At 42.0% G+C, this 17,282-nt stretch overlaps 1 protein-coding gene across 1 annotated transcript; it reads left to right on the top strand.

Moving 5' to 3' along the window:
• Window positions 1-6,225: 6,225 nt before the first annotated feature.
• Window positions 6,226-12,533, top strand: spon2b (spondin 2b, extracellular matrix protein). Its single transcript, XM_086105969.1, has 6 exons — window positions 6,226-6,309; window positions 7,063-7,331; window positions 8,501-8,724; window positions 9,230-9,421; window positions 10,039-10,225; window positions 11,971-12,533. Exons 2-6 carry the CDS (start codon window positions 7,088-7,090, stop codon window positions 12,150-12,152), a joined length of 1,029 nt encoding a protein of 342 aa, XP_085962095.1. The 5' UTR covers window positions 6,226-6,309; window positions 7,063-7,087; the 3' UTR covers window positions 12,153-12,533.
• The last annotated feature ends 4,749 nt before the right edge of the window (window positions 12,534-17,282 follow it).

A 17,282-nucleotide genomic window follows, 5' to 3' on the forward strand; every position in this document is an offset into this window, starting at 1 on the left:
TTGTTGAAGAATTGCTCACTATTTGTCAAAGTGCCGTAAGTCTAGTCACTCATACGTCAAGGCACCACTGTATTTAGCCCCCCACCAACACACACATATTTATTAATGTTGTAGATTGTTTTATGTATTATCATTTATGTAATTGGATTTTGGCTTTATCGATTTTCGAAAACATGATGTACTTGTGGTTAGCATATCAGCCTCGCTGTCAAAGAGATTCAGGTTTGAAAGTCCACCGTTCCACATTCCATAAACATACATGTTATCTTAAATTGAAAACTCACAATTGTCGAAAGGCGCAACTGTGAGTGTGGACGCTTATTTTCTTGTCTTGTCTGTATGAGGCCTCTGATTTGTAGCGTGGTTTCCCAAATCCCCAACAGCCAGAAAAAGGAACACACATCTCTGCATTTCACCTACAAAAGCAAAGGCTGGCTCAGGTTGGAGATACATGCTTTTCCTTGGATTGCAACTTTATGTGTATTTCCATTACAACGGCCTGACACAATGACAACACTTCCTGTCGCCACAGCAACGCTGGCGGCGCACGAAAAACAAATGCTGTTAAAATGTTTGAAGGCCGGCACTCGTTTAGAGTGACTCGGAGTGGCTGTCGGACGTCGGCACATTTTGAGATTTGCCTTCCAAAGAGCGTCTGTTCAATGGATCAGTGTGTGTTAACATTGCTGGTAAAAAGTTCAATGTTGTCGCTTTTTGCAGGAACTAAAAGGCATTTTTCATCATTTGTTGAAGGCAATGAAATAAACCAATGTTGGGCTTTGTCACAGCCGTAAAACGTGCGCGGGGTGTTCGAAACGCTAAGAATAGCAACACTGCAAGTCACTCACTGCAAGTCCTCTGTAAGAACTTTGGCTTTTGAGCCAGATTATCACAGGTTCGAGTTCCACTGTATTAGTGCTAGTTTTTGGAGAGATGCTAGTCTTCTGCCGCTGTTTTGGTTAGCAACAGTGTTTGAAGGTGAGACTTCTATTCGAGGGATGGCCAGTATTTGTGGAAACGTGGTGCTGTATACACGATACTATGTCAACTATTAAACTAACATATCAATCTTGTGAAATTGGAGACGTAGTTGAAAGATATTTTAATGGGACAACCAGATGAACAGTATCTGTGCTGTGTCAAGCAAATTCATCAGCTCCTCTCAGACATTAACCATGCTCGTATATCAGTGATATCACCTTTGATGTTGACAGTCTGCCCATTTGTCACTACGTGGATTCAAATCCTCCATCGGCCACTGCCAAGTTACGGCGGTCACGTGCCTCGCTTGCATGGCCCGAGGCCCTCCTAGTGTTTCCTGACCTATATTCCTGAAAGGCACTTCATATTTTTTAGATTTTTACAGTTACAAAACAACACCGGACTGCGCCTGATACATAAACAGCACTTTAAAATAAGGTCAGAATCTATAATGGTTAGAATCTATAAGCTGGCCAGTGGTGGGAGGTAACTAACTAAGGATACTTGTTACTTTATTTGAGTACCTTTTCAGTATTTTGAGTTTTTTTTTTTACAACTTTATCCCCATTTTGCTCAAACAGTCGAGTTACATTTTTTCAACCTCTACAAACGACATAGAAAAAGACTTAAATACTAGAGAGACGTAAAGTTAACAACAGCTGAGATCTTGATTGACTGGTTGATTGAAAATTTGGGGGATTTACTGTTTACAGATTTGCAGTACAATTTTAAGTTTTCACCTCTCTGTTGAAATGCCTGTTTTTGTGACTTAGAAATAATGAGACCGAGATAAATCATTTCAATTTTTTCCACCATGATTATATCCTATAACCTGTACAACTCAATTATAATAATAATAATAATAATTATTATTATTATTACTATTTACCCTTTGAAAGGGGGAGTAAAACCAACTAAGATAATTAATTATAAACAGTGTCAAACAACTGTCAATGTTGTCACAAAAACTTCACGCTTCTGTTTGAAAGAATAAATAAGGAAATAAAAATTGTAAAAAGTCAGGAAACCGCAATCATACATCGATATCATACATCATACATATATATCATAACATAAATGGACAAATGTCTGCAGTCCAAACAATAAATTGTGTAAATCCTAAAAAGGGGTTAAGTGAGAGTCTTTGGCCACAATGGATGTGTGTAGGTGTGTCAACGTGTGTTTGCAAGAAGAAACGTGACCATATGGAAAACATTAGATGTGGGCTGAGTCAGCACGCTGGCATATTTGTGTGTTTGCACGTGAGCACAGTGTTGTCTGCCACCTCTAGGCACCGACTTGAGCCAAGCACCACACCCGGCCTCCCCCCACGCACGCACGCACACACACACGCACACACACACACACACACACACCCACACACACACACACACACACACACACACACACACACACACACACACACACACACACATGAGATGGATGAAAAAACAGCAGCTGCTATCCTGGCTTCCTGTCGGAGCGGAAGTCAAACATCACACATTGTAAAACGGAGGCACGCCATCCTCTGTCCACACGGAAGGCCTGAATGGCTCAAACGTGACACACTTTTCAATGTTTGTGGAGAGAACGCGCTGGTCAAAAGACTTAAAATAGTCTCACTTAAGGAGCCTGGTTTTGCCTTAAAAAATATATACTCGCAAGGAGGGCAACTTTAGAGTGAAAATCACAGGCGAAAACTGGTCACACACTCAAAATGAGTATTTCCCCACATAAAATCAATGGAAAGGCAAATGTTGGTAACAACTTTCAGTGCTCCACATTGCTATTACTCACATAAGCTTTGAAGTCAAGATGGCGCCCGAGTAGGCAGCCGTCGGCAAGTGCTCTCATGAACCTTGCTTTTTTTGTTGTTTTTGGGTTTGTTTTGTCACTTTGTGTTTGTTGTTACGTCGTGTGGACCTGATGTGGAGTTTTTTCAGCATTTTTTGGCCACTACATTCATCAAGGAGGAAACTCTGTGCTTGGTGGTTGCGCCTTCTCGGCACCATGGGTATACCAGCACTGTTTTTGACTGGGAGGAATGTCGGCGCCATTTGACTGTCGTTGCTGGACAGTCCCGGGGCGCTTGTGTCTTGCGCCTGTTATGGGCAGCATTTTTCACAGCCCCGCTTTGTTCAGCGGAGAGATCGGTGCTGTTGAACAGTCTGCGGCTGGATGGATGTAAGTCTTGAGGAGCCGACGATGAGAAGAAAGGAGCGTTAGCGCGGAGCGCCAATGCGGATGTGGAACTGGGAGTCGCGGCTTGGAATTGAAGTGGATTTACATGGGACAGGAGATGTGAGCCAATCTCGTTTTCGTCAATGGACGCTACAGCTTCGTGTTTGCTTTCAAATCTGAGCTTGTAGCAGACGTGTGCACATTTTCAGCATGACGTCTCTGATCCACTGGTGAAAGGACACTTGGATCCTCTCCTCTTTCATCTATAACTGCTTAGGACAACAAAGTGTATGCAGAAAAGTGGTGAAGATTGCACGACTATCTGTGTCCTATGTGTTGTGTTATTTTTGTTATTCTGACTTCAAAATGGCACCGCGTGAGTGGCTGCCTTTCCAGCAGCTCCTATATTTTGTTGTTCTACTTCTTCCTTTCATAACTTTGCTGCTGTGAATCGGGAATTTCTCCATTGCGAGACTAATAAAGGTTTTCTTATCTTATCTTATCTTATCTTATATAGTCTCTTTAGTTCAAGTTTTTTGCACAAAAGTGTATTTTTCTCACCCATGGTCATGTTTTCAGAAAGTGATATATCGTAAACCCCTGCGAAAAAATGTGAGCAATTGATGCCTCCCCTAAGAAGGTTTATAATTGCCGCTATCAATAATTTGAACTGAAAATCCACAAGCTACAGCCCCGAAACGTTTTAATATCATTTCAAACTCATCTTAAAACATTACCGTTTAAAATAAAATGATTTGATTTTGAACAAATGTCCATGCGCATGTGGCGGCGACTACCTGTAACTTTCCCTTAATAAACCAGGCAAAACTCCATCTCTGCTTCTTCATCTCAGTGGAGCTGTATCACTTCAACAATACCCCCTTGACACCAATAACTACTTACCTAATAAGCACAGCTTTGGCGCCATCTTGTGGTATCTCATGGCATTATAGAAAGAACATATACATGGATGGATGGATACAACTTTATTGTCAAATAGTCAGGGGTTCACTGGATGAGAACATTAGAGTTTTATCCAAAAATGGGCCAAAGGCACAACAACATCTTAAAGTCTACCTCTGGCAGCCTAAGTATTAATGGGGAAATGGAGCAATATTGTCCAGTGTAATAAATATCATTTTTGTGTCTGCCAAAATAATCCCCCTGCTTAATTTTAATGCCCGGAGCCAAGTCGTCAACTGACCTTGCACCCACCAGTTGCTACTGAGTAATGGGGCAGATTGCTTGCCTATTGACGTAAATCTGTGTTTTCTTATTTATTTATTTCTTTTCCCTGTCAGGTGACCCCAAGTAAGCCGTCATACCAAAGGTCTTTCCAAACTTAAAAAACAACAACAATCCACTGCCAGGCAGATTGCAAGTGAGCATGTCAATGCCTCCCGCTTTCTCATTCCTACAGCGAGATGTCCCGGGATTCACCCTGCTGGTTAGACAACCACAAACATGGCATCCAGACTTGGATATATATTTATTTATTTAAATGGAAAGGATGTAACCTGACCTGCACCATAGACAGGCTTTCGCCTTAGCCTGCGGTGGCTGATTATTTATTACGCACTGCAGCAGAGGCCTTGTCTGACACAGAGTCAGAAAAACAGGCATCGTCAGTGATGGATTGATGGACCTTCCGTCAGTATTGACCCTGCGAAATGTTGAGAGTGACTCAGACTTGTCAGGATCGAAGCAAAAATATAACATATTGAAATGTGGAGACGGCCCGGCAGTTATGTCACGGCTCCGCGTAGGTTCTAGGTAAGAGCAATGATAAGCTTGCTTAAATACAATCCAGTGTAACAAAAACCATAGCGGCCTGGTAGTCCAGTGGTTAGCACGTCGACTTCACAGCTTGAGGTACCGGGTTCAATTCCAGCTCCGGCCTCCCTGTGTGGAGTTTGCATGTTCTCCCCGGGCCTGCGTGGGTTTTCTCCGGTTACGCCGGTTTCCTCCCACGTTCCAAAAACATGCATGGCAGGCTGATTGAACACGCTAAATTGTCCCTAGGTGTGAGTGTGAGTGCGCATGGTTGTTCGTGTCTGTGTGCCCTGCGATTGGCTGGCAACCGGTTCAGGGTGTCCCCCGCCTACTGCCCGAAGACAGCTGGGATAGGCTCCAGCACCCCCCGTAACCCTAGTGAGAATTAAGCGGTTCGAAAAATGAATGAATGAATGAGTGAATGTAACAAAAACCATGATTGGATACACACACACACACAATGTTTTATTTTCCAAAATAAAATGGAGTGAATACAATACACCATTTCTTTTGAGCATCTCAAAAACTAAATGCAAATCTAAGTACGCACAGGCCCTGCACAGCACTGTAAAACTGCTAAAGTCTCATTGAATAACATACAGTAAAAATGCTATGATTGTTTTGTTGACATTTTGACAACTGGAACACTTAGAAAGGTCATTTGTCATTTATGCTAAATTGACATCATGTGAGCAGGCAGACCGGAAGTCAGCACACTGGTTGCCAAAATGATGCACTGGCTGAATTATTGGACTCCTATTGGCAACAAAAGTTCAAAAGTAGGAATTGGACAGCACTTGAGACAAATCTATGGTAAACATATGAAATGATGACTTTCTATGCGGCCAGACCTTGCTGGACCTGGAAAACCACCGCCAAAGTTGTCGGTCTCACTGTGCCACCTCTCTTTTATTATAATGAATGATATATTGCAAATTATATCACAAAAAATGGTAACAATTCGTGTTAGGCAACTTTCAAACTTGAATAAGCAATGCTATCAATGTCTTGGCTAACGTTGACTTGTGCACAGTGCACATCATAGGTGAACACACCCGTGAGTGGTGTTGCTTGGGTCAGGGAGAACATAGTAGTTAACATAGATGTCTTTTGTGAAGCTAGCATAGGATTAGTTGACAAGAAGATAGGATGCAGTTAGTTTAGGGGTGGAAGAAAGGGGGTTTGAAAAAGGAGGGGTAAGGGGATGAGGTTGTCGGGAAGGAGGGGGGGATGCTCCTGCAAAGCCATAAAAAGGGGAACTTGGACTTTGGAGCTTTGCAGTCCCTTTTGCCGGCAGCCACAAACACTCCTCTCCATCCCCCTCCTCTCTCGCTTACTCAACCCTTCATTCATCAGGAACCCTCTGCAAATCCAGTGAGTATTATGCAACTACTGTGTACATATACACTTACAAATGCATGCAGGCGGTATGTATTTATGACTGCAAGTAGCAGTAGAATTTGTGCCCACTAAATCAGGATATTAGCATTATTTTGGCAAGGACTTACTGTCATGTAACTATGTGATCTGTGTGAAAGGTCGTTGAAGGTGCTTGAAACGTCTGTTCACTGATCAATGTATTTTGAGCAACATCACAATGTGTGGACAAAAAAATACCTGCTGCATTAATTTATGGGATTGAATATGGCAACTGTACATGCATAATTATGATTACTATATATACATAGTTTGTGTAGTGTGGATTGGGCATTTATAGATAATGCGCAGACTGAAGTGGATGTGAACAGCAGTAAGACTAGTCAGCAGCGCTATGTGCAATATAAAAAAAATGTGTATCAACAGTCTATAGATATGCAATTGAAAACGGAACATTAGTACATGAACGTGAACATGAACAGCAGCAAGATAAGTAAGCAGTGTTGTATGTAGCAAAAAAAAAAACTGTATATATATGCAGTTGCGAATGAAATATTATCCATACTGTGAGTAACTGCGTGTATACTAAGTCTGTTTTTTTTGTGTGTGTTTTTTATATGAACAGAAGCAAGAATAGGAATTTTACGCAGAAAAAAATTATATGTATCAATTGTCCAAATCAATGGGAAATATGGACATATTTTTGGGACTGTCCATTTCCATTAAGACTCATCTTTTTGTTTTCCTTAGTCTCCTTTCCCACTTCTCCCACCACATGATCATGGACGCCTCGACAAGTATCTCCTCCCCCAGCAATGCCCTCCTCCACCTTGTGGTGGTCACGATGCTGATGCTGAGCCACGGCGTCCATCCGATGCCCGTGCCGACAGACGTCCCCATGTGTACCGCCTCGGAACCAGCCCAGTACAGCTTGACTTTTACCGGCAAATGGACACAGGCGGCATTCCCAAAACAGTATCCCGTCTACCGCCCGCCTGCACAATGGTCCAACCTTGTTGGTGAGTTCACTCATGATGACGAACTACGGTGCATTGCAATAGCGCAATCTTATAGACCAACAGCAACGTAAGGACTTTACACTACCTTTGGAAAGACTGCTTAAAAATTCAGTCACTGAAGCCAGTTTCGCTTAGCAACACATAATTTGGTGGCTACGTCAGTCCTGACTACACTCACCAAAAAGTCTCAAGAAGCCTTGCCCATCAATACACATGATGTCTCCCATTTTGTTTTGAAGCAGGCATTGTAGAGTCACCATTTTCAGGGTGAGATGGAAAAGCGACGTAGTAAAAATATTTGGATGACACAGTTTGTTGACGCACCATAAAACATGGAACACTTCATAGAATCCCCTCAAAATTATGAGTCTGAAGCCAATTTTACCGAGCAACATGAAATTTGGTCAGTGTTGCTCTCATGAGTCGATCCACAAGAAAGTCTCGAGAAGCCACGCCTAAAGACAAAACAAGTCTGCTATTCGGTTTTCCTATTTCCAGATATCCTCCAAAGCAAACTTTCTAGAGATTTTGAGTGATTGCTACAACATTAGAAGCACGTATACCAGACAAACGCGTGATACAAAAAGATTTTGCGTTTTTGCCTTTGCCTGTGGGGTGTGGCATGGTGTTGAAATTTGATGACTTGCAATTAAAAAAAAAAAAGATCTACTTCCTTCTCTGTGTAAATGCTGCATACCCATATAAAGTCCATTATTTGCAACTAGATGAGAGGTCAATGAGCCTTATAAACAACCATGACAGCCATTGCACCTAAGACCCCATAGCTGACAGTAATTAAGTGGAATGGTAAAACCCTCATGAAATATTTGGACTGGTTGAGTGACAAAACCAAATGAGTTCAATGCTGCTTGGTCATTACTCACAAAGCAGGTGAGGGCAAGCTAAATTAACAAGTGAAAAAAAGAAAACAGCCATATGAGAAAAATCAAATCATACCGAAGTGTTGTAATGAGCATCGGATCGCTGAGAGATATGGAAAAAACTGTATAAATATGAATTCCTGAACCCGATACCCCGAAAAGTATTAGCTTAACAGGGATGGAAGTAAATTGGATATAAAGTTATAAAGCTATAAAGAGACTAATTACAATGCCTCTGTAATAAATACACCACGGTGATCCCCTCGTCTTTCCTCCTTCTGCCCTTAGGTGTGACCCACAGCTCCGACTACCACATGTGGCAGCGTAATGGCTTTGCCAGCAATGGAGTGAGGGAGTTCACGGAGAAAGGCGAAGCTTGGACGCTCATGAAGGAAGTGGAGCAGGCTGGGGAACAGATTCAGAGCGTTTATGGCATCTTCTCAGCTCCTGCGGTCATAGGAGGCACCGGCCAGAGCAACACTGTGGTTGAGGTCTTTGCCAGACACTCCTATGTGAGTTGCTCACATATCTTGTTTGACAAATACGCGGTTGGGGCTTTGATCAAACCCTGGCAGAGGTCAGTCAGCGGCCTGGACAAGCCTGTCATTCTCTGAAGGTTTTTTACACTCAATGAAGGCCCAAGTAAAGAGGGGCAGAGGCAAGTGGAGCATGTATGACCTCAATGCAGCTGCCATACACCAGGAACCCACCCATGAGGACAGCTTTACTACTTCTCAGACAAGAAATACCGAACAGAATGAGGGAAAGGGTCCTTAAAACAGTGGCTTTGCCGTTTTCAGCTGCTGCATCTGTCATGACTTGACACGTTACGCAAAGCTAAGCAAGAGACGACGGGGTTGAACTTGCAGCATGGTCATATAGTTGGAGGGATGTGTCTGGCCATGTTTGAAGTTACAATGTATGCAGTCTTAACCAACGTAAGGCTTCGGTGTTGTAGTCAGTGACTTATCTTACAAATGGATTGCATGAATAGACTATCTCTTGTCAATTCTCCAGCTGTCGTTTATCGTGCGGCTTGTTCCGAGCCCCGACTGGTTCGTGGGAGCAGATAGTGTGGACCTGTGCAATGGCGACCAATGGAAAGACAGCGTGTCTCTGGAGCTCTTCCCTTATGACGCTGGGACCGACAGCGGCTTCACGTTCTCCTCGCCCAACTTCGAGACTATGCCGCAAGACAAAATCACCCAGGTAGGACATTCAGCGATGGGCAACCACATGAAGGTAAAATAGACATTAATGGTGCTGGCATTTCAGATGGACTGTAGGTCTTTAGCAGTTGGTGCAAAGGCCCTCTTTGACATTATTCATCTTAGGCCATTTTGAGGGATTTCCCTTACTCAAAACATTATTGCAGGCTTTTTCAGCCTGGTGAAATTGTGGTCAGGTTCTTGAAAATTCAGCGCCATGGCGCTAGCATCACTTGGAAACACGACATTTAGTAGGCATGCCCATTGTGAGTTGACACATCCAAAGTCATTTTGACGATTGCCGATAAACCTTTCCGAGTCAGTTTCACTTGGCGACATGAGATTTGGTAGCCATGTCTATCATGAATAGACCCACAAGAAAGTGTATCATATTGGTTTAAAACGGACATTTTGGGGTCATTTTGTACTGTTCAAGGGTCCTTCAAAGATCTTGCCCAATTGCTACCAAATTTCAACTGTGCGGACTAAACAGACGGGCGACGCTCCGTTGAACACGAACGCAGCTCTCTATCTTGAGCAAATGTCTTAATCTGTCTGTTACAATTAAGAACTTCTTTATTCATCCAAAAATCATTTCCTGCCTCTTTCCATTCGTAGATAACCTCATCCTTCCCCAGCCACCCCGCTAACTCCTTCTACTACCCCCGCCTCAAGCACCTCCCACCCATCGCCAAGGTAACGCTGACCAAGATAAGGAAGACCAATCAGATCATTAGCCTTCCAGTGAAGCCCACCGAGTCCAACCTGCTGCTGACGGGGAATGAGATTGAGAACAACCTCATAAGTAAGTCAGAGGAGTAACTAGTAACGCCTGGGCGTAGATTAGCATTTTTGGTCAAGTACTGTTACAAGCAAATGAGGTATTTACCCTTTCAGGGACAGCGGTTACTATAGTGGACAGCTTATCATGTTATCGGGTTACAGGGTGCACAAAGGGTTCAAGAATAAAATTACTGATTAAATAATATGTGTGCTCGAAACAAATGTACAGATATAAAACACATTTGTTGAGTGTGAGTCCATGTCGGATATAACCAATAAGCCATTAAACAACTCGTATGCAAAAAACGAAAGAAAAAAAAAGCATGTGATGAGTCTTTGTGATTTCAATTTTAATGCAACAAACTGACTACAACTACTGACGAGTTGGCAACAACCCAAACATTGACTAACCACCAAAAGAGCGTATCAACAAGTCTATGCCGCATGTACAAACTAACATGTTCTGCATGCATTAGGGTCAGCACTTAATTTCAAAGAGGAGCAGAAAGAAGGGAAAAAGGCACATCTGGCATCTTGCGGAAGAGAGATGATTTAAAAGAACGACAGCGATAATATAGGTCAGCCACCCAAATGGGAGGCGGACGCTTATATTTCCACAAGAACACTATTAATGAGGTGAAGCTTCATTCTGTCTGCGTTGAGTCATAGACATAGTTGCTGTTTGCGAATCCCTGTTGCACGGATTAAGAGTGAGCCAAAGCAGGAAGCTTAGAAAAACACAGATCTTTTTACAAGTTAAGACAACCACACGGCGGTCCTGTTGATGTTGGATGGGAGGGCAATGGGAATGATTCATCTTTCGGCCCAACAATCAGGGACGTTTTCAAGAGTTGAAGAATCAAGTAAAATTATTGGGTTTGAAACATAAAAATATTGTCAGAGCAGTCTCAGTTGACAAAGACCCGCCCAATAAATCTGACAACACCATCATATACAAAGCAGACCAGTAGTTTCTGGTGTCAATGAAAACATATTTGGTAAGTATTGCTGCTCTAACGCTGGGTTGCTGAATAATTGATTTAACACTGAGACCTGATAAGAGTCTCTGTGGTCATGTCAACAAACGGTCCAAACAGTATTTATTTTTTTTCTGTTCTTGCAAACAGTCCCCAAGGTCTCATCCATAGTTTTGTCATTCACTTATCCCTCGATATTCCCAAAGAGTAAAAAAGATTACATTCATGACAGATTCACGATCACCTTCTTGAACTTGTTTCTGTGTAATATATTCACAGATGTACCAATTTAGGCCAAAATTGACTGACGATATTTCATTCTTTAGCCCACTAATGTCTTCCCTGTGTCCTTAATGGACCTGCAACATGAAGCAATCTTCCAGCAGGCCATCCATCCTTCTGTGCTGCCTCTGTGCCTCACCCCTCCTTCTGTTTTTCTACTTTCAGATGAAACAAATTTGTACTCTTTTTCTCACTTAATAGGCTGCCCGAGGCATTCCCTTGCTTTTCAACTTTATTCTTGAAAGATACACACTAAAACGTACGTTTGCACACAAAAATGTTGGTCTGGTTCTGAAAGAAGTATCGGGGGTTGTTGCTTGGTGCTCATACTTTCATGATCCCACCTGCCTCACTGGAAAAACAAAACAAAATCCATGGAACGTGGATAACACTCCATGTACATTATTTTTAACCAGAACATAAAGAAGTGCAGTAAGTTACAATTAAATGTCTCATCTTTAAAGTACCATAGCCTTGAAATTACATGAGAATAAATTGTGCAATGCAGAAACGCCGCTGGACTGCGAGGTGTCACCATGGTCTCCCTGGGGCTTGTGTAAGGGCAAGTGCGGAGACGCGGCGGGCCTGCAGTACCGCACGCGCTATGTCCTCATGCACCACGCCAACAACGGAGCACCCTGCCCCCTGCTGGAGGAGGAGCGGAAGTGCGTGCTGGACAACTGCTTATGACTAGGCCTGGAAACTAGGCAGGAGAAGAAGAAGTGGAGGGATGATGCAGGAAAGAAGGACCAGAAGAAGCGGCGAGGGCGAAAAAGACGTCGTAGGAGATACAACATCAAACGGTCTGCGATTTATTTACTTGCGTCGTGAACTGGACCTGCTCCTTAGTGTGAAAAATAAGCTTCAAATAAGTCCTAATGATGGATCTGAGATTAAATGAGAAGTGTACTATGGTATCAGCACCATGAAACATTGATTCAATGTGCAGGTGATCAAAAAGTGGATCGAGGATAAATCGAAGAAGAACAAAAGAATGTATTTATTTTCACGTACAAATATGAACGTAATCATTTTTATTCTTTTTTGTAACACTATTTAGGTACTGGTTTCATGCAGAAAATATTTTTGTACAAAACAATATGACAAATATAAAAAAAATTATATTTGTATTGTCAATAAAATTGTGTTGATACAGTGGTGTTTTCTTTGACATAACCCCCTCATGCACAAAAAAAACAACGTTAGTATTTAAGAATTGAAATTTAAAACTACACTTTGTTAAGGTTCACTGATGCTTTATGTTTGACGATGGGGGGGAAAAAAGAAATGGAACAGAACAGTCGATGTCCACCATAGTCCTATTGGCTAACATTCCATCCATCCTCAGCTCACGGGTGTGCTGGAGCCGATCCCAGTCAGCCCATATTCGGGCAGTAGGCAGGGGACACCCTGAACTGGTTGCCAGCCAATGGCAGGGCACACACAGACAAGCAAACATTCACACCTAGGCATAATTTAGAGTGTTCCATTAACCTGCCACGCATGTTTTTGGAACGTGGGAGGAAATCGGAGTACCCATAGAAATCCCACGCAAGCACGGGGAGAACATGCAAACTTCACACAGGAAGGCCAGAGCACGTGGCTAACACGTGGCATCTGCACTGTGACGCGGACATAGGAACCAGTCAACCACCATGCTGCTAGGGTTCATATAATATTTAAGCATTTAAATTTCGTTAATAGACCTAAGACCTAATCATTTGTTTGATAGTTTGTATTCCGTGCCTTTGCCTGTCCGTATTTCTGTCCTTGTAAACTGAATCTTGCAGGTTCGAACCAAACTGCGATATGAGTAAGGTTTGATGGATTAAAACATCCCAGTACCAGCAGTGTTGGGATTCGAATCGACTCAACGTGATTTTGAGGTGTTTAACAACCACACGCGTTGACCGCAGTTTAAAATAAACATACTAGGAGCATGAATAAGCCTTTGACATATGCAACCATAAACTAGGCAAAGCTACTCACCAACCTTCAAACAAATCATCAACCCTGCGAGCCTTGAAATCACACTCTATGCGACTGCACATCTAAGAAAGTTTTAGATAATCTAATTTAATGTCCAAAGCAGACACACTTGCGACTGTGGCAGAGAAATCTGTCTTATTTCCTGAATTATACCATTTCCAATATGTAAAACAGACACAAACGTGCATGCGCTTTGACTCTCAACTCACTGGAAGAGGAAGATTGAATAGCAATAGCACACGTCTGCTGGCTTTGACTGATGACAGACGGGGAAATGAGTGAAAGACACAATGAGCAGACGCTGGAGGAGAGCGGATACGATTTCCAGCTCTTTAACTTGAACGTTTACTCTGCTTAGAAATGTCATTCGCTAATGTCAAAAGGATCCGTATCCCATCGTGTTCAGTTACTCATCACAGGCACGTTTACCTTTTGAACAAATACAGCTCATGGATATGGTGGCTAGAGATATGCTATGGCAGTACGTCAAACTTGTAAACTCATTTGAAACTGCACCAGCCAAACGTGAATAAGTGGAGGGCCCTCCCAAAAATAAGGGTAGTGACAGTGTTTTTCATTTGTTTGTTGAACATTTATGGCATCAACGTGTTTTTCAAACACATATTTAATGTATATGACTTTACTAGCGATATGACACATGTTAGCATAAATTAGTGCAGCCTTTCATAACGTTTTGTTTGCTAATGTGTATATTTTACCTCAGAAAATTCTCATGGCAGACCACCAAAAGAAAATGGCACAAAAAGTAGTATATATTAAAATAATGATGACTTTATTTCAATGTACTCACAAAGTGATTTGCACTGTATGAAATCTGTGGCTGTTGGGTAGCTACTACTGTGTATTTTCAGATTATAAATCATGGGGGGGGTTTTTTCATAGTTTGGATGGTTCTGTGACCTAATGGTCCTAATAAAGATCATGTATGTAAAATTGCATTATTTCCCATAGCACGCCTGACGATGTCTCACAAAATGGCTGAGAATCCTTGCCTTCTAGCCAAATACAAACCCAACTGTGAGCTTAGACCCAAGGTCCACACCAAACCCTAATTTTTGCCATACAGTACTATTATCAGAGATGGGCACATGACCCTATTTTGCCCATCCGACCTCTGTCCGTCACCTGGGTACCCTTCCGTCATTGTCCCTCCATCCTTATTCATACAATACTCATCCTCTGTCCCTGTCCCTCCTTCTCCTTTTAAAGTCCCCCCCCCCCCCCCCCCCCACCCCCAACTCCCTCCGGTCACCAGAGACCAGTCTTAAAGGGAGCACATGAAATGCATGACTGTCTGATGTTATCCTAGCTCAGTTTTACGATATTTCCCAAATTTATGGCTAATATTAAAGCCACTTGCAATATGACGCATGGGATGACATATTGCTTTGATCCAGTTCAACAATTGTCTGTTACAGAATTGAAAAGAAAAAGGAAAATAATATTTATATTCATTTTAGATTTCCAAAGACTTTATGGCTCCCATGGGATCTTGTATAAAATGGTTCCAATGCCTCTTTAGTTGCCGACACTGATGTAATACTGAATGTCCTTTCTCACTTGTCTTACAGTGATGCAACATGACAGTCTAAACTCGTAATGTAGGAATCAAAATGTCGCCTCATGTGCCAAAACTGCAATCTATTACTTGTGTTTTCCTCTTCATAAAGGCACTCACTACAAAGCTTACAGTATGTCACTTCACATCAGAAATGCGTCATCCATAAAATACAAAACACACAACATGTCTTTTACCACATTACACAATGGCACAATGTGCACGACTCGCATGCAAACATTGACATATTCATCGCGTAGACGCTTGCCTACCAAACCTTAATTTCAGTAACGCCGTGATTGGTTGTTGCGGATAAGACTGGTCATCAATCAAATGAAAATGACATCACTGTTTCTTTTTGTTTTTAATGTCTCATTGATAAGCGACTCAACATTAGAATTTCACAACACAATGATAGCTAACATGATAAAATAAAATAATTTTAAAAACTTTACTTTTAGAAATCCGTGCCTCGAAATGGCATCGGCATCTTGATGGGTGGGCACCGAGAGGCACACAACACAGCCAACTTTCTTAACCGGCTGGATTGATCGTTAGTGAAATGGGTGTCCGTAGGTACTTTGTTATGTTCTCTGGCTGTACACTAGGTGGCAATGTTGCTTTAAAATTTCTGTTGAGATGAAAAAGGTTGTGCTGTTAATAGCCTGTGTTTTGGCTCCACTCTGACCTTGTTTATTTGCCTCCCGACACCACATACTTAACCCGGTTAGGGACGATTAAAGGGATGGACGAAAACCCACTTGCTTAGTCCTTCCTTTTGAGAAAATCTTCTCGTCCTCCGTCCCAAAAATGGGCGTCTGTCGGATGGACGGACCGTTCCTTCCCGGAATGCCCATCTCTGACTATTGCCAATACACTTGAAGTTATCTCTATCAACTGTGGCTGCTTTGCCAGCATACAAAGGTCATTTTGACCGTGCTCATTGGATCGACCCATACCTAGAACAGCACGGAAAGTCCAAGTAACTCGGTGATGATCCAAAACGGAGAATTGTATACAAACTCAAATTGGTAAAGTTTTTTGAGTCATTTGTAAACCAACAGTAGATGCTGAGATCATCAGTTCAAACAATTATAAAAATGTACAAGCTATTCTGATTCTTGAATTAAAAGCCTATGATTAATTCAACAGTCATTCCCACGATGAGCGCATGTGTGTGACCGCAACTGTACTGAATGGATTTTGACACATGTTCGATCGATGGTTTCGGATTTTGGAAATGACAGATTTACTCTACTTACAGTAAGTAACTCTGGCTGCCAAAAAGAATATTGATTCAGCATTCACACCAAGGTGTGGGAGGACATGGAGATGTGATACTTTTGAGTGCGAGGGGACGATGACAACTTTAACAGATGCTCTCTTTGAGAAGAGAATCTATTCTCTGCGGACATGTGGGTCTTAACATTATAAATGACCTCATGTAAGGCAAGTATGCTGATGTCAGTAAGGTAACCTGAATAGTGTGGTTTATATTCATGCTATTCCCTAAATCTGAGATGTATTTGTCAAAATTGAAAGAATGGACGGGGTGGGTGGGTGTTCGGGGAGTGGGAGGTTGGTTTAATGAGTAATTTTATCATTTGTATCCGCAGAGTTTGAAGGGCAGCACATGTAAATTGTGCACCTGACAAGCTTTTTATGAAGCTGAATATGTCTTGACCACGGAGCTGGGTGATTATGGAAAAAAATAACAATGACAATTGCTTCAATTGATCCTGCAATCATGACTAACAAACATGAATCAATATTCATTGATTTAAAAACACTGCACTTATTCAAATACCAAAAACTCAAATAACTTGTAAAAACCACACCCATACATGTTGACTGACTAATAAGATATAATTGTGAGCAAATATATTAATGAAATTATGAACATTGGAGTTTTTTGGCCCAATGTACATGAAATGTACAGTATATGGAAATAGCAAAAAATATACATGTACCATACATAAAAATGGACTATTGACATTACTTGGGATTTAGGCACTTACACCTCCAATGTAAATCCAACATTAAATAGAGAGAGTTTAATCATTGATTTTACATGTGAACATTTGGATATTTTCTTCCTGTCTGGAGACAACAGGATCATGACGGAACTTTGGTAAGCTGCAATTGGCTGCCAAGTTTACCAGTCACACCACTTAACCAATATCTTTTCACACAAAGCAGCACCTGGGACTTTCTCACACTCGGCAGCCTCCAGCGTATGCACGCTGTGGACT

This window comes from Hippocampus guttulatus, chromosome 2 (assembly GCF_054856545.1).
Source record: "Hippocampus guttulatus isolate MCC_2025c chromosome 2, RoL_Hgut_1.0, whole genome shotgun sequence".
NCBI classification, from domain to species: Eukaryota; Metazoa; Chordata; class Actinopteri; order Syngnathiformes; family Syngnathidae; genus Hippocampus; species Hippocampus guttulatus.

What these genes read in the sequence shown, in the direction of transcription:
- spon2b (XM_086105969.1), top strand. Translation starts at nt 7,088, where the DNA reads ATGATCATGGACGCCTCGACAAGTATCTCCTCCCCCAGCAATGCCCTC. An exon ending in TCTTTGCCAGACACTCCTAT is followed by an intron (nt 8,725 to 9,229) that starts GTGAGTTGCTCA and finishes TCAATTCTCCAG; the next exon opens with CTGTCGTTTATCGTGCGGCT. An exon ending in CGCAAGACAAAATCACCCAG is followed by an intron (nt 9,422 to 10,038) that starts GTAGGACATTCA and finishes TTCCATTCGTAG; the next exon opens with ATAACCTCATCCTTCCCCAG.